The sequence below is a fragment of the Alosa alosa genome, chromosome 17 (genome assembly GCF_017589495.1).
Source record: "Alosa alosa isolate M-15738 ecotype Scorff River chromosome 17, AALO_Geno_1.1, whole genome shotgun sequence".
In the NCBI taxonomy this organism is placed as follows: domain Eukaryota; kingdom Metazoa; phylum Chordata; class Actinopteri; order Clupeiformes; family Clupeidae; genus Alosa; species Alosa alosa.
In genome coordinates, this window is record NC_063205.1 from 4,573,084 (window position 1) to 4,590,773 (window position 17,690).

Here is a 17,690-nt window from a genome sequence, read left to right on the forward strand (position 1 = left end):
TGTCCAATACACTATTGATAAAATTATATTGTTGTATTATGTGGTATATTACGCTCTAATGAAGAAAACATATTGGTCATTAAATATCTAATGTATCTAATGGACGGCGTGTGTGTGTGTCCATATTTCACAGTGGATTCAGTTGTTTCCTTGCTTGCCTGTTTGGATTGCACTTCAAATTAACCCAAACATACGGGGTTTCTTGACCTAAGGGTCTCTCAGGGGCACCTAGGCGCCATTATGGGTGGGGTCAACAAAGCATCAATGTAATATTTAAATAACAAAAGAAAAGATTGCTTGCGTGTTTACCAAAACACCACAATAGCATACTCCACCTTTACCCCTGATTCAGTCTTATCTGTGTCACCTAATTTAAAACGCTCCCCAACTTGGAGGTATGCATGCTCAGGGCACTAGTGGTCAGTTTATAAATGGGTCTATGTCAGTATCAGTATTCACCTTGATTTATAAGTCGTTCCCCTATATTTTGTGAATGAATGGTAAATGCATTGTGTTTCATAGGAATAAAGTCTGTTTCCCAGTGCCCACTTTTATAAATAATACGCAGAACACACATGGGTGGCAACTTTATGTAGCCTACATCGTTTGCGTAATACGTAACGGCGTAGAGCGTAGCGGGTGGGACAGTCAGTGTAGTGAGCTGACTGCATTGTTGTTGGTAGGAGAGAGAAGCCCACTGCAGCCGATCGTTAACGTTACAGGAAAGAGGATACGTAAAAGCATGAATGATATTCAGATCAAAAGAAAATACTGATGATGCATTCGATTTAATGAATCAAAAGATCGTAGTGGATACATGTCTGTATCCTTTTATTTTTTCGGTGGGTAGCTGTACTAGCAGTCGTTGGATGAGAACATTGTGTACGGACCTTCAGCCGCTTAGCAGGCCATATCGCCATTGCTTGTTAAAGCTGCTGCCATCTACATCTAAAAGAATTGAGTTCCTGAGGTAACGTGTTTCATTTGTGGTGTTCTGCCATTTTAGGACAATGTTGGCAACGGCCATACTCAGTTATGAGGAAGTGAGAAGTTGAGCAAGTCAAGAAGACAGAGGGGGGATGTTTCGCGTGTTTGGACGCCATTTGCGGTTTTATTATTGTGTGAGCTGCCCCTCTCTCTACTCAGGCCGCTTGTTGTGATGCGTGCTCTTTCCTTTATTGATGTGTTTAAAATAAACGTGAACAGCTTTGAGCTGAGTAGTTGTCAAGCATGCATACTTGGTTGTGCACTAGCAAGCTAGCTTGCTATCTCAGTCATGTGTGCCAAATTGAATTTAAAGGTATCCAGAAGGACTTCTTGCTAGGATGCGTCTTTGCTAACTTGGCTAGGTAGCTGGTTTGGGTTAGCCAGTTATCGAAGAGCTTCATGGCCAGATAAAACTATCAAATAAAGGCGTGGAGAATAGTAAAGATATCGCCATACTGATTGCAGAGCGGTAACAGTATTATTTTTTAATTATGTGTATGCAATATATTAAACAAAATTACATTAGCTAATACCCGGAACGGGCAGTGATGAGCTAGCTTAGCTAGCTTAGATAGCTGAACATAGTAGTCCTGTCTTGATGGCGTGAAGCTACGGCTCTTAACATTTAAATTAGTGACGCTTTACTGAAGTGGAGATCAACAGCATTCTGCTTGTCAGCTGTGCGGATGTTGTCCCTAGTTTGCTATCCTGATAAGAATAACAGTAACAATAACAATAACAGTTCTCTTAAATGTCACGAATGTTTCTTGTTTTTTATCAGACCGCTTCTACCAGACTGTATAGACCCTTTCAAGAGAGTTCCATTATCAGCATCATAGTTGGCCCCACAAGGCTTCCGTTTTAACATTCCATATGTGATCTTAATGCAGAGGAAGTAGATTGGGAACCAAATAGAATGTTCAAGCATTGTTTTTGTTTTTATTGTTGAAAGGGTCTTCATGATGGTATTGCTTGTGACGCAATATTTAATGTAAATTCTGCAACCCAGCTGTACTTTATTTTCACAATCAAGGAAATGGTGCGCTCTTAATGATATGTGTGTCAATGCTCCATTTGTCAATATAACTTTTTTGCCTTTATTTGATTAGAAAAGGGGAGGTCACAATAGATGTGTCTATTAAATGTCATAATAGATGTGTGTATTTTTCTTATTTGCAGTTTCTTAAGCTGTCATAATGAAGAAGAAAGCTCGGCACCACAAGGCCCCAGCACCTCAGCGGCCTTCCTCTCCAATCAAACCATCACCCAACAGAGAAACCCTGACTTATGCACAGGCACAGCGCATGGTTGAACTGGAAATTGATGGCCGGGTGCATCGTATCAGTATATATGACAAGTTGGACATAATCACTGATGACGATCCAACTGCTCAAGAGATCTTAGAGTGCACCAGCAACAAGGAAAACAATGAGAAGCCACAGCAAGTTCTCTTGCGCTCTGTTAGGCTAAAAAATAGCCAGCAGAAGAAAAATGCTGCTCTGACCAATGCACATGGTGGACACGTGCCTGGCAGCACGCTTCCTGAACCCAGAATTCGCAATGTTGAGTACAACCTGCCAGCAGTGCCACGCAGACCCCCGGCATACTACAAGTATGTCGAGAAGACCGCAGAGGAGCTTGATGAGGAAGTGGAATATGATATGGACGAGGAGGACTACGCATGGCTTGAGCTAGTTAACGAGAAGAGAAGAAGCGAGGGACACAGCCAAGTCTCTCAGAATGTGTTTGAGTTCTTGGTGGACCGCTTTGAGAAAGAGTCATTCTTTGAGAACCAGAGTCAAGGGGATCCTCAGTCCCTCATTGATGAAGATGCTGTATGCTGCATCTGCATGGATGGGGAGTGTCAGAACAGCAACGCCATCCTTTTTTGTGACATGTGCAATCTGGCAGTGCACCAGGAGTGTTATGGTGTGCCCTATATTCCTGAGGGCCAGTGGCTGTGTCGCCACTGTCTTCAGTCTCCCCATCAGCCTGCAGACTGCATTCTCTGTCCCAACAAGGGTGGGGCTGTTAAGAAGACCAACGATGACCGCTGGGGACACGTTGTTTGTGCCCTTTGGGTGCCTGAGGTGGGCTTCTCCAACACAGTCTTTATCGAGCCCATAGACGGCGTTGCAAACATTCCACCTGCCCGCTGGAAACTCACTTGTTATCTCTGCAAGGAGAAGGGTGTTGGTGCTTGCATCCAGTGTCACAAAGCCAACTGTTACACTGCGTTCCATGTAAGCTGTGCACAGAAGGCTGGCCTGTTCATGAAGATGGAACCTGTCAAAGAAATGACAGACGCTGGATCCCCCACCTTCTCTGTGAAGAAGACAGCCTACTGTGACGCGCACACCCCCAACGGTTGTGTCCGGAGACCTCTTACTATCTATGATGATGCCAAAACCAAAAATGGACTTTGTCAGACAACAGAAAAAAAATGCAAGAGGACCAGATTAAAAGGGAAGTCCAAAAAAAAGAAGTGCAAGAAGACTGAGCCAGTGACTGCTGTTCCGAGTGTTTCTGTGCCTAGCTTTCCTCCCCAAAGGTATGTTTGCTTTAATTTAGAATAGGTAGGATATTGAAAAACATCAGTATTTTTTTTGTTCTTCTGACATGCATAGAAGTAATTCATTTTATTTTCCCATTTATCTACAGGTTAAACACAATCCTCAATCAGGTTTCTCTTCAGAAGAAGAGGGTATTTGTCGAGCTGGTCTTGAATTACTGGACTCTGAAAAGGCAATCTAGGAATGGAGTACCTCTAATAAGACGACTTCAGTCTTGCTTACAGGCACCAAAAACTGTACCACCGGTAAGTGGAGTTCAACTGCAGCTGAACTTATTCTGCTTTAATGAATCAAGAAATGTAGTGTCTTTTATTGGAATGACTGTTTCATATCAATCATTGATATGTAGAAACACAATGAGGAGGAGAGCCGGGCCTTAAAAGATCAGCTCAAGGAGTGGCATCGGTTGCGGCATGACCTGGAACGTGCCAGACTACTTTTGGAGCTGATCCGCAAAAGAGAGAAGCTGAAAAGAGAAGAGGTAGTCTATTTTTCAGTGTTGTGCCTCATTTTTTGTTATCAAAAATGTTGGTGGGCACTTGTGAATGGCATTATGCGTCATGGAACTCCAAATGTGAATTTTTCTATTAAATGAGATGGATTTTTTTTGTGCTTTCCTGTCTTGTGGCAGATGAAGATGCAGCAGAAGGTGTTGGAGGTGCAGCTTAGTCCATTCAACATCCTGCTGCGCGCAGTGCTGGATCAACTCCAGGAGAAAGACCAAGCCAAGGTCTTTGCACAGCCTGTTAGCCTTACTGAAGTAAGTCTGGTAACAGTCATGAAGTGCACTTCTATAAGGCACTCACACCTCAGTGATGAGCCTGGTTTGCACTGTAGCGCTGTAGATCAATGCTTTCTATGATCTTGGGCATATTGTGTTTAGACATCATGCATTTTGTTACAGTTGGCTCATTGACTGCAACAGAAATGAGGACTGACCATAATTAATATTTATTGAAACAAATACTGAATGTGAAAAACGGGATTTAAGCAATATTTGGTGAAAAAAGCAGCACAAACAAAAGTAACCTACAAAAAATGAGAGAAGGAGATGGTTAAGGAGTATACACCGCTGTCACTACCCACTCTCCTAACACTGACACTTCAAGGGCAACTGGAGGTGCAGTGGAGCATTTCATATCTGTGTTTCAGTTCATTCTCAATAGTCCCTTTATGTTTAACTGCTGAAGAGCCTTGAATCAAAGTATTTTACTTGGTATGCTGACAATTATTCCAACATCTTTATGCCTACATCGTCTTTGTTGGCAGTTAAAGATGAAGTTAAAGTTATAATGGACTGGTATTTAGCAGATGCTGTTATCTAAAGTGACAAACTCACAATGGCGGGCTCATATGGTTGTCAAGATGTAGTAAATTGCTACTTACTCACTATATGCTTGTATAGTGACCAATGCAATATGGACAATTTAGAGGTTGGTGTATTAGTGTACAAAATGCAAATGTACACTGTATTGCCCATTGAAAAAACAAAATGGTTGATTGATATATTGATGCCAAACGATTACTAACACCTAACACTTTTTGTAACATTCAGCGAATATCTCCTCACAATCCACCAGCTCTGCATTCTATGAGAACAGTGTAAAAAAAGGTATTCTTTCAAAGCCCTGGCCTTTGGTTCAAATATAATGGAAGTTGCTTTGGACAAAAGCATCTGCTAAAACATGGGCACGGTCATCCAGCATCGATTACTCTACCTTTAACTCAAATTCCTCCAAATGACACGTGTGTCATTGTACATGTTCACTGTTAGAACTGCATAACTAGTATGCAGTATAAACAATGGTAAAAGTGAGACGGATAGGAGTTGTCAAGTTACTTTTCAGCTTTTTTAGCCCATGAAAGATTTAATAATGGCTGATGAAAAACTTGAAGTTTGTATGTTGGATAGAAGTTGTGTCGATAGTGAGAACATTGTACTCTGGGTTTACTAGGGATTGTAATTGAAATAAAACCCTTGACAAATATTTGTGTTTTGATTTCTCAAGGTTCCTGACTACCTTGATCATATTGAACGCCCCATGGACTTTTCCACTATGAGAAAACACATTGACGCCCACGTTTACCGCAACTTGGACGAGTTTGAAGCAGACTTCAACCTGATAATTGCAAACTGCATGAAGTATAACGCCAAGGACACGTTCTTCTACCGAGCTGCAGTGCGCCTCCGCGACCACGGTGGGGCGCTGCTCAGAAAGACCAGAAGAGATGTGGTGCGCATCGGCTTTGAGATCGACAGTGGCCTTCACCTGCCTGAGCAGCCCAAAGTGGAGCCGTCATCACCTTTCACATGGGACGAGGGTAAATGGAACACACACATGCAAGCAGATAACATTTTAAACACAAACCATGTTCTGCAGATTTTTGACAGAGATTAAAAACAAGAGCAACAGCAAAGAATGACTTTGATACACACTGGTGGTCACAGACCGTCAAGCTAGAGCTTGATTGTAGTAGTATTTTTAGTGCTGTTAAAAATCATCTCATTTACTGCACTGTATGATTCTCACCAGGAATTCCCACCAGGGATTCCCACTAACAGATATTATTTCCATATTACCCTGTGAAAAAAGGTTTTAACTAGGGCTGCGCGATTTGGGGAAAATATCTAATTGCGGATATTGACAGATATTGCGATTTGCGATATGATTTTTGAATGTCAATGAATTGATTCAGTTCAATATTCCAAATGTCTCTTTAATTTGTGCCACCCCTGATTGGTGAGCACACCTGGTGCACAAGAAGCACAGCACCGCCGACCGACTGAAGCTCACCAATCAGAATTTCTATGCCACTCACACACTACGCACACAAGTGGCATAGTCAAGGAGGATGAAATGAATATAAAAGTCAGAAATGTGACACAATGAACTGTGCACGATTATTTGTAGCTTTTGCGATAAGGTAATTGCGCTGGCTCATATTGCTATTACGATTGTGATAATTGTGTAGCCCTAGTTTTAACCTTTTTATTTTAAAAGGTCAGAATTGCTGCATTGCCCTAGTTCTAACCTTCATATTAAAAGAGATCGGGATTGCTGTTTATAACATATGTTTGACAACATATATATTTGACAATATATATATATATATATATATATATATATATATATATATATATATATAGTGGTACCCTACTATTTTCCTCCCATATCGAGGTTCACTTCATCTAGCTTGTGCAGTTCACACTAGAGCTCTTAAGCGTGTGTGTGTGTGTGTGTGTGTGTGTGTGTGCGCGCTCGTGTGCGCTCTATTCATGAATAGTCATTGTTTGTTTTCCAGTTGACCGGCTGTTGGTCCCAGCCAACCGCGAGCACATGTCCCTAGAGGTGCAGCTGCGGGAGCTGCTGGAGAAGCTGGACCTGACCGCCGCCATGAAGACCAGCCCCTCGCGCAGCAAGCGCCTCAAGCTGCTGAAAAAGACCATCAACGACATCAGGAACGAGATGAGTCTGAGGAAGACGCTGCCAGCCCCCGCCGAAAAGAAACCTGCTGTAGAGACGCCGTCATCAGAAGAAGGTACTTTGAACTGCGTAGTTACAGAGCAGAACTATAGGGATAGACACAAGAGATGGAGGGATGGATCAGGGGGGTATTCCAAGTACGTGGTTTAGAAACCAGGGTAAGTTAACTCCGAGTAAGTGCTAAACCTCCTACAACAAAGCCCTATGGCATTGTTTTGTTAGGAGGATGAAGCCATACAGCTGTCTATTAGGAGGTTTACCACTTACTCTGAGTTAACTTACCCAGGTTTGTCACTAAACCACATACTTGGAATATCCCCCAGCTTTGTTTGCCAGTCATTAGACAGAATGTTTATTTTCTCAGTTAGATCTTCCTCCCAGCTCTGACAAAGCGTTGTGTTGTTTTGCAGGAGATAAGTCTCTTCCCCCAAAGCTTGAACCCTCAGACGCCTTGCCTTTGCTCACAAACTCGGAAAGCAACTCTGAACCGCCTACCCTCAAACCCATCGACTCCAGCCCTGACAAGTGCCCCAAGCGGGTGAAGTTTGACCGTGACAAGGGCAACACCTCAGTGCCCAAGGAGACGCTCAATGGACACTCGCAAGACCACCCGCTTCTCTCCGACAGCGGCGTCAGCGTGGTGGCCACCTCGACGCTGGCCGAGCCGTCGGCCCCGGTCAACAGGCGCACGGCGGTGCTCTTTCGCAAGTCCAAGAGCGTGAGCCCCCAGAAGCCTGCCCGAGGCATGGAGGCCCCTGCTGCCTGTCCGCAGCTCGGCACCAAGACCTTCCTGTCTGTGGTCATCCCCCGGCTAGAGACGCTCCTACAGCCCAGGAAACGAGCCCGCAGCCCCAGCAGGGACAGTGAGGGTGAGGACGAGTCCCCTGTCAAACGCTTAGACACAGGTGAGGGGCACAGTCTGCATCAAATGCAACACCTATAGCATACTGTTACGAGCATTAACTAAGGCAGTGTGCGAAACCGAACAAAAGCCTGCCTGCTAAGATAGCAAGACATTGAAGCATGTCCAAATCAAATATTTGGATGAAAGTCTGCCTTAAAAGATACCTGCCTTCATGCTGCCTTCAACCAGAGATTCTTTAAAACGTCTCCACTTCAACTTCCACTGATTCAGTCAGCTGTCGGTAACCTGGCAACGCCGTTCTGTGTTGCCGTCTTCCTCGGCCGTCCGAAACAAAGTTCATAGCTGGTACCTTGACGCCTGCTACTGCAAGTGACTCATTAAACAGTTGAAGGCAGCTGGCAGCTGTTTCATTTCCATTTCGGACAGACCATACACGGATGCCCACAGTCATGTAACTTTCCATTGTGAGGTAAATAACCCAATGGCCGATATATACTCATGACAAAGGACAATTGTTAAGCATAAGCATGGCATGGCAAGCTTTCCACACCATCTTCTCATTCTGGATTTACATCACTGCCAGCTAGTGCTATCCACACAGCATTTATTTGCCTGCAGTTTGTGACTGACTATAAGCTCTTGTTGGTCTTGCGGCTGCAGGTCTGTCGAACGGCTTTTCCGTGGAGCAGGAGAAGGAGCTCAGTCCCAGCAGGCAATTGGAGCCGCGCCGCCGCTGTGCATCCGAGTCCAGCATGTCGTCCAGCAGCAGTGTGCAGGGAAGCTCCAGGTAGGTGCTGTGCTGTGCTGTGCATAAATAAGCCCACTTCTGGTGCCCAAAGATGAACCACACTTCTAAGAGTCTTGAGTCTCACTAATTCCATGGGTGCTTATTATACTTTCTGCCTTCTTTTTTTTTTTTTTTTAAAGCTCCATCCTTAGTCTTCCAAAATGTGGGAAGGGGAAGCCAGCGCTCGTGCGGAGGAACACTGTGGATGACAAAAATGAACTAATCGCTTGCATTGAGACTGGGAACTTTGCCAAAGCTGCAAGGATTGCTGCTGGTAAGTTGCCTGTGTAGGGGAGGCGTCAGGTTCCATAGGGTGTAATGCATGTGGTTGTGGATGAGTTTGTGAAATTAGTGTTCACTCAGACTAAGTGACAGGCACTTACGGAAATCATTTATATTTGTCAAAAGTCCTCATGTGTGGTTTCACCGACTTGCCTGTCGCTTAGTTTGAATTCTGAAATGTTTCTTATACTCAATTCATGATTAATGGACAACAATTTCCATTTTTTAATTTATATATTTTCATAGAGTATTTGCATTAGCTTTAATTTTTGGCAGTAAATTAATATGTTGTCAGCATCATGTGTTGATGTATGCCCTGTGTTTGAAGTATTTTTGTTGTGTTGTGTTGTGTTGTGTTGTGTTGGGTTGGGTGCCCTGTCACTATAAGCATGGCTTTGGAGGTGTTTTGCTCTGTTTGCAGTGAACCCCACATAACTTGATTGTCGTTATTCCTGCTTCCATAGAAGTTGGCAACAGCAATATTTGGATGCCCGCTAGCGCTACAACAGTTGTTCTGGAACCTCTAAAACTAGTTTGGGCAAAATGTAGCGGATATCCCTCCTACCCTGCCTTGGTGAGTGTGAACGCGTGCATGTGTCAAACTGACCATCTCATTTTTCCGCCCCCTAGTTTGCTGCCTCTTGTGGACCTTTGCACGAGTGGACTCCTTTCTCTATCTCTCTCTCTCTTTCTTTCTCTCTCTCTCTCTCTCTCTCTGAGACACACACACACTTGCTGCCCTCACTCACATTCCGATCGAACTTGTATGTGTTGAATGTGAACTTGTGCTTGTGAGAAACGTGACCCAAGACCCCACCACTGATTTCTCCAGTGTGGGATTCTTTGTCAGCTGTATTCTAAAAACGAATAGAAAGCACTAAACCACTTTGCCACTAGAGGGCAGTCTGTGTACCCTTGAAGGTGTAAAAGGGTTAGCAGCAGTACAACGTCAGTTTTGACAGGCCCTGCAGGTGACCACATCACGTTTTGTGACAAGTACAAGTTTGTGTGTGCTGGGCCAGCCTTGTATTCAGCCTACCAAATGTCTGTAACATACATATTGTTCCTCTTCCAGATAATAGACCCTCACATGCCACGAGTGGGCTGCCAGCACAACGGGGTGTCCATTCCAATGCCCCCACTGGACGTACTAAGGGTCGGAGAACAGATGCAGTACAAGTCCGAAGAGAAACTCTTCCTCGTCCTGTTCTTCGACAACAAACGCAGCTGGTGAGTTTCATCTCACATAAACTTAATTTGGTTATCCCCTCCAGTGGTGTTGGGACTTTGATGTTGTGGTGTGTTTGAGCTCCCTCTTCAGGTGAATCTGGGAATTTCAAACCTTGCTTTGCTTCTGTTGGTAATTGTTCAAATTAATTTCTCAGGCAATGGCTTCCTAGATCCAAGATGGTTCCGCTGGGTATGGACAAGACCATCGACAAGATCAAAATGATGGAAGGTCGTACGTCTGCGGTTCGGAAAGCCGTACAGGTTGCGTTTAGCCGGGCCATGAACCACCTGAGCAGGGTGCAGGACGAGCCAGTCAGTGACCTCAGTGACGTTGATTAGCAAACATTCACAGCGGTACTGACTGCAGAAGGACCTTGTCCTGCGTATCGGTCATGCTGGTGTTTACACGACGGTTCTCAGATGGCCTTCTCTCCCTTGGTCCCTCTAACCTCACTGTGGTCGCGCGCCCCTGGTCCCCACCGTTCTTCCAGTTGCTGCTTACTGAATGTGTCCGTTCCTCCATCTCCATTACTGTGCTGTGAGGCTGCTACAATCTTCACTGCCAAGGCCATCGTCATTTTGTCCACTCATCATTCACTTCATCTCCACTTGTGGTGAGAAAAGAAACAAAAAAAAATCCTATTTAACAGACTCTGTAAATAACTGTACAACAGTTGGACACTAACTTATTGTGTAGAAAAAGAATTGGTACTGTACATGACTATTTGTAGTATTTATACTTTTGGTGAATTATGACTTCTGTTCCACGGTGCACTCCTTGCCGTTGCTGTGAATGTCAAGCTGAGAAACAGTGCTGAGATTATGGCTTGAACATATTTGGAAAGTATTTTTTTTCCCTTTGGCTTTCTTTTAATATCTTATATTGGTTTTAAGTTATTGAAGTTTATACACATAAGCTTCCCTTTGGCATTAATGTTTTTGTAATGCAGAATGTTTTTACAAGTTTTAGTATATTTTGTTCGTACATATTTATATAACTAAATATATATCTGTATTCTTTGGACGCTCATTTGGGAAAAGTCTTTGGTTGTTAGAGAATTGAAAAGCGTATTGAAACCAAAAGAAAAAATGGTCAAAAAAGAAGAAATCTTGCTGCCCAGATTCCTTTTTTCCATGCTTTTTTTTTTTTATAAAGAATTTGTGTGGTGTGAGTGACATTGCTTATTTGTATACGGTCTTTTTAAATAATGCGTTAATTTAGTTGTATTATGGGACCTTCAAAATAGATGTTGGATGACGTGCCTGTGTTATTTATTGTCAAGTAAAGTATTTGCATTACTTTATATGAAAAAGAAAGTGTCAGAATTTGATAGGGAATAAGGCACATTTTGGGTGGATATTTTCGGTTGCCTTTTTTTTTTATTAACAGTATCTGGTAAATTTGACGGTTTGACTGTAGACTTTTCATTTCATTCAATTAGTTGTGTTCTGGGTAGCAGTGGGTAGTCTTTTTTTTTTTTTACGTGTCTTGACTTTTTTATATTTGAATGAGTGCTGGGATTTTTTTTGTGTCTTTTTTATAGATTCACTGATAATAAAAGACAGGGATATAAACCTGACTGATTTGTTATGTTTTGTCTGTAAAGCAGTCTTTGGGAACTTTGTACATGCAAACCTGGATGGGAGCTACGCATACATTTAACCAGTAGAGGGCACTAGAGCTCCATGGCAGACTTCTTGCATCACCCACTTTATCTACTGCATCTTTCTCAGTAAGGTTATCTTACTTAAAAAATGTGTTTTAGTTATACAATGTATATTTGAAGGCAAGGATAAATATTGTGTGTAATATTTATATTATACTCATGTACTTGTTAGCATATCTCCACGTAGTTTGTGGATGTTGCTGACAGCCAAATTTCAGAAGTATTTTTTTGTACAGGCTATAACTTATTTCAAGGATGAAAAAAATAGGTTAGGTTGTGGTAGGTTACATCACAACAATATTCTTGGAAATTCACATGATTATGAACAGATGCTGTGTACAACAACTATGTTGAAAGCAAAAAACTCAGTGATGCTTCACTATTTTTATATTTTATTTAGATATGTTTTTCTAGGTAAATAATATCTTTCATTTTATCTTGATTGGTGTAAGTCATTCCCACCTACTGCAAAGGTGTTTTGTTTTCATATATCTACCAGACCAGAAAACGTGAAAAGAAAAGTAAAGCTTTTACAATTACTGCCAAATCTATTTCTGAACGAAATCTTAAGTTCTCTAGCAAGATTTTATCAGTCCTTCTGACTCCTTATGTTGGTGCTGGTTAGCTCTATTCCAGACAGAAACTCCCAATATGTTTGCCTGTTGTACATCCCTAAGGCTCTTCTGCACTTCTTTGTATAATCATACAGTATTTAACAGTGGAAATCTCTCCAACTGATGTTTTTATTTCTAGGCAGCACAAACATTACCTTAAAAATGCAATAGGTGTGGAAATGTTTTTCATTTGTTTACATTTATTCAACATTCAACAGGGCCTGCTGAAATACATGATTATCATATTGTTGTGAATTTAATCTAATTGCAAAATAGTTTTTGGCTGGAATTTTAGGATGGATGTGAAAGCTGCAGGTACCCGAAACATGCCTGAACACAGCAGTAAAGGGATTCTTATTAATTTATTATTAATTGAGTGGCTAACCAACAGTTGATTTCCACACCTTTTAAATAGTGGTTTATAATATAATCTAAATAATATATTTATTCTGCATTTATTTTGTGTGGGTGTAAGCATATGCAAATTGGTTTACTTGGTCGTATAACAGTATACCATAAAGGTTTACGAAAGCATTCCATTCAGAACCTGAATGGCTGCTGGGGGCCAATATGAAATGGAGGGTGAGGATGCACGAGAGATGCTAATGTAAATATCACTGAGTTGCACAGATGCTCCTCTTGGGTTCTTTATCCCTGTCATACTGATTGCACAGGGAAGTAAACACCTCGCTCAGGTGGAGAGGGTAGCAAGTCAGGCATGAATATCAATCTCGCACATCAGCATCATCAAGTAACTTTGACAGAGCTGAGGAGCCCTAATTAGCCTGATGCTCAACGGAGAACCCTCTTCACTCTGCGCGGTTTAGCTAGCAGGTGAGCTCCAGTGACAGTAGAGGGCTAAAGGACTATCCCCAATCAAGGTTGGGCACAGAAAGTACAGAACTTCACCTTCTGGAGACAAGATGTGCACTGGAACTGTGTTAGAACAGAATTCACTGTGGTATTCATAACTGATTTCATAACACTGTGACTAATGTTGTGTTGTTTGCCTAACTTACCCTGTAGATATTTAGTATGTATAAGACCAAACAGGCACCAAATAGCCAAAAGTTATCTTCATTGTTATATACAATTTAGTCAACAAAACTTCACTGAAACATATCATGCAAGGTGCCTGCCTGCCTGCCTGTCTGCCTGGGTACATATAATTTTAGAAAGTAAAATCACAAGGATATGAGAGATGTTCAGAACAGGTTTGAAAATACCTTCAATATGATGGTTTCCCAAGGTTGTGTGCATCTCTAGACACCAAAAGCCTATGAAACTCTTCAAATTTAGTAATAATATGAATAAGTTCAACTTATTCATCCTCAGCAGATCACCACACCATCCCCTGACTATTCCAATCATTTGGCCAGGGATGCTGTAAGTGCATTAATATTAATGCATTGTGTTTCAGACACTCTGTAGAGGGAAACAAAAATGGTGCATTCACAAGGTATTCCAAGACAACAAACAACTTCAAAAGAATTTCATTTACAAATATTATAAGTAAAGTTTTTAAGTTAATGTTATCAAGCTATGTGAAAAGTTATGACTATCATGCCAAAACAGTTCTGAGAGTTTGACTGGATTATATACTTAAATCCACAGTAATTAAATCCTTTGCTCTTGTTGCCATGTGTCCACTTTTAGGTTCACAGTTTACAAATATTCATGAATGCCACCTCTCATAAATGTTTCTATAGTAGCCTACCTATAACACAATATATAATCTACAGTACAAAACATTTTTATTTGTGTTGTACCATGTAGGTGTTCTATGTTGCCTCTTGCCAAAAAACAACATGGCTACTGCCAATTATCCCTAAATGTCATGATTTTGTCTGCCTTGAAAACAGAGCGACTCGGCCTCACAGGGAGAGCCTTTGAAGTGAGGGATAATTAGTTGTAGCAAAGATAATTAGCAGAGTCCAGAGCCAGAGTAAATAGACTTAGCACTGCATGAGCATAACTGTATATCGGGATTCTCTTAAAGGCACAGTCTAATTATGGCATCAAAGGCTGCTTTTAGGTTGGGCAGGGGACGCTATAGATTTGGTGCTTGTGTATATAACCACACGGAACATATTGTGTGGTAGGTACAGTGCACGTTGCTGGTTGAGGATTGTGATTGGCTGTTGCCTGGTGGCAGGAGGAGGTTGAGAGGGTGGACCAGGGAGAGGGTGCTTTATCCCTGCTCCTGGGAGAACTCCCCCACCAGTCTCATCAACATTCCTCTTTTTCAAGGGCAGTGCTGTGAGTGACAGGGCTTAATGTGTATCTTGCTAGAATTGGATTTGATCCTCGGGGCTCTGCCAGGGGTTGTTCTGTAAGAATTGTTAGATTTGTACTCTTTCTTTTCTACCCCTCCTCTTGCTTTCTAACAAACAGAATTACCTCTGAAAGAGCAGCATCTGTGGCTGTATTGTGAAGAATGTGTCTCCGAATCGTAGACATAATAGGTTGTCCCCAAAACATTCACACTGGAGTCTGGTGAAAATAGCCTCGGTGCATTGAAGTGTGTGTGTGTGTGTGTGTGTGTGTGTGTGTGTGTGTGTGTGTGTGTGTGTGTGTGTGTGTGTGTGTGTGTGTGTGTGTGTGTGTGTGTGTGTGTGTGTGTGTGTGTGTGTGTGTGCGGCGTGTGTGGCGTGTAGCTTGGCGTGTGTGTGTTTGTGTATGTGTGTGTCTGTGTGTCTGTGTGTGTGTCTGTGTGTCTGTGTGTCTGTGTGTCTGTGTGTCTGTGTGTCTGTGTGTCTGTGTGTGTCTGTGTGTGTGTGTGTGTGTCTGTGTGTCTGTGTGTGTCTGTGTGTCTGTGTGTCTGTGTGTGTCTGTGTGTCTGTGTGTCTGTGTGTCTGTGTGTGTCTGTGTGTGTGTGTGTCTGTGTGTGTCTGTGTGTGTGTGTCTGTGTGTCTGTGTGTCTGTGTGTCTGTGTGTCTGTGTGTCTGTGTGTCTGTGTGTCTGTGTGTGTCTGTGTGTCTGTGTGTGTGTGTGTGTCTGTGTGTCTGTGTGTGTGTGTGTCTGTGTGTGTGTCTGTGTGTCTGTGTGTGTGTCTGTGTGTGTGTGTCTGTGTGTCTGTGTGTGTCTGTGTGTGTCTGTGTGTCTGTGTGTGTCTGTGTGTGTGTGTGTGTGTCTGTGTGTGTGTGTCTGTGTGTCTGTGTGTCTGTGTGTGTCTGTGTGTCTGTGTGTGTGTCTGTGTGTCTGTGTGTGTGTGTGTGTCTGTGTGTGTCTGTGTGTCTGTGTGTGTGTGTCTGTGTGTGTCTGTGTGTGTCTGTGTGTGTGTCTGTGTGTCTGTGTGTGTCTGTGTGTGTCTGTGTGTCTGTGTGTCTGTGTGTCTGTGTGTGTGTGTCTGTGTGTCTGTGTGTGTGTCTGTGTGTCTGTGTGTCTGTGTGTCTGTGTGTCTGTGTGTCTGTGTGTCTGTGTGTCTGTGTGTCTGTGTGTGTGTCTGTGTGTGTCTGTGTGTCTGTGTGTGTGTCTGTGTGTCTGTGTGTCTGTGTGTGTCTGTGTGTCTGTGTGTGTGTCTGTGTGTGTCTGTGTGTCTGTGTGTCTGTGTGTCTGTGTGTGTGTCTGTGTGTCTGTGTGTCTGTGTGTGTGTCTGTGTGTGTGTGTGTGTGTCTGTGTGTCTGTGTGTCTGTGTGTCTGTGTGTCTGTGTGTGTCTGTGTGTGTGTGTGTCTGTGTGTGTTTTAATGCAGGCACAGTGGGAGGCCTGCCAGAGCTTGCTATTGAGACGATGGATCGTACTTTAGAGTTGAATTTAAACCTGACTATTCTTATACACTTCTTGTATTTAATTAATGCAGTTGGAAAATATATGTTTTCTGTGTCAAATTATGGACAGAAGACTGTTTTTGGACCTTTGGATTTATCCTAAGGCACTCTACTTACACTCTACTGAGAGAGGGTTTATTTTTAATGGTTCACAAGTTGATGTATGTATGTATGTATGTATGTACAGTGTACTGTATATCTCAAAAATAAACTTAGCTGAGTCCGCTTATATATTGTGATCCATTGTATAATGATTTCGCTTTATTGCATGAATATGAACTGTTTGTTTTTCTAAATGATAAGATTGAGAAGCAAGCTTATAATATTAATCTCATCCTTCTTGAAGAAAAATGTCACAATGATAAATGGAAAAGTTTTAACTACATGCCTCCTTATTTTTCTCACAGAGACAGAACATTATTCAAGTATTATATTACATTTCTATAAGAATTGCAATTTTATACAGCGTGCCACAGTGACAAACAGTGCCTAGTGAGTCTTGGTTTAGGCATAGTATGCTATTGTATAATCCCCTCAAAAACAAAAAAGAAAGTAGTCATTTATGGAGTCATAATTAGCATAATCACAGATAGACATCAATGTTATGTTGACTCTAATGCCAGTATCGTTGATCATCTCAAATATATTTAAAATCTATGCTCTTTTGTCTTTTTTGTTTGCTTATCTCTGGTCTTTTGTGTGATCATATTATTGTGGCTACAGTGTCTTGTGTTATTTTGCTAATCTAATGTAGATACCTCTAGTCTAAAGTGTCAGACTGACATACTGTCATATTAAAGTGTCACGGACAGAAGACGACCCAAGAGCGCAAGTTCAAATTCAGAGTCTTTTATTGAAGGGTTCAGGGGAAAGAGGTAGAGAAACGTGAGGTCTTGGAGGTTCGGTTCCAGGGTGCTAGGAGTGCCAGGGGTGTCAGGGGTTTCGGGGCTCTGGGGTTTTTCAAGTTTCGGGGGTTCCAGTCAAGGTGCTGAGTGTGTGTATCCCCAGTGATCGGCGTCTCGGGCTGAGGGTGGTGGGCGTGGGGGGGCTCGCTTCGTCTGGTGGTGGGAGGCCTGGGGAACACACACACACACAACAGCAAGGTGAACAGCAGGCAGTAGTACAGACCAGGGCTAGGCACTAAGCGTGTGGTGAGACAGAAGGCAGATTCGAGTTACGGGGGCTGAAGATGGAGAGTGTCGAGAGAAGATCCGGAAGGCGAGGTCCGGGATAGCCGGGGCAGTAGAACAGGGGAGGCAGTCAAGAAAGGATCCGAATCACAGGTAGGAGTCAGAGAGTTAGACAGGCAGGCAGGCAGGTTACTGGTCCAGGTTTGAAGACGATCTGACAGGGCTTGGCTGAAAAACAGGGCTGTATATACTGGGAGAGGTTAGTGGAGAATTGCAGTGCAGCTGGCAGAGTAATTAGAGC

At 42.7% G+C, this 17,690-nt stretch overlaps 1 protein-coding gene across 5 annotated transcripts; it reads left to right on the forward strand.

Annotated features, from left to right (window-relative positions):
• The first annotated feature begins 664 nt into the window (after window positions 1-664).
• On the forward strand, window positions 665-11,917 carry brd1a (bromodomain containing 1a). Of its 5 annotated transcripts, none has more exons than XR_007196294.1 (14): window positions 665-970; window positions 2,167-3,538; window positions 3,649-3,805; window positions 3,910-4,041; window positions 4,192-4,320; window positions 5,570-5,882; window positions 6,864-7,100; window positions 7,456-7,950; window positions 8,571-8,697; window positions 8,838-8,971; window positions 9,444-9,553; window positions 10,055-10,209; window positions 10,365-10,823; window positions 11,817-11,917. XR_007196294.1 is itself a non-coding variant. In XM_048267722.1 (13 exons), exons 2-13 carry the CDS (start codon window positions 2,184-2,186, stop codon window positions 10,546-10,548), a joined length of 3,528 nt encoding a protein of 1,175 aa, XP_048123679.1. In that variant the 5' UTR covers window positions 665-970; window positions 2,167-2,183; the 3' UTR covers window positions 10,549-11,789. The 5 variants fall into 5 exon arrangements, 3 of the variants coding, with proteins under 3 accessions (XP_048123679.1, XP_048123680.1, XP_048123681.1); XR_007196295.1 differs by having other exon boundaries at window positions 11,820-11,896; XM_048267722.1 differs by lacking the exon at window positions 11,817-11,917 and having other exon boundaries at window positions 10,365-11,789.
• Window positions 11,918-17,690: the final 5,773 nt, after the last annotated feature.

Excerpts from the sequence above, each read along its gene's own strand:
- brd1a (XM_048267722.1), top strand. The coding sequence starts at position 2,184 with ATGAAGAAGAAAGCTCGGCACCACAAGGCCCCAGCACCTCAGCGGCCT. Across the intron at positions 7,101-7,455 it reads GACGCCGTCATCAGAAGAAG|GAGATAAGTCTCTTCCCCCA; the intron begins GTACTTTGAACT and ends GTTGTTTTGCAG. Across the intron at positions 8,972-9,443 it reads AGCTGCAAGGATTGCTGCTG|AAGTTGGCAACAGCAATATT; the intron begins GTAAGTTGCCTG and ends CTGCTTCCATAG.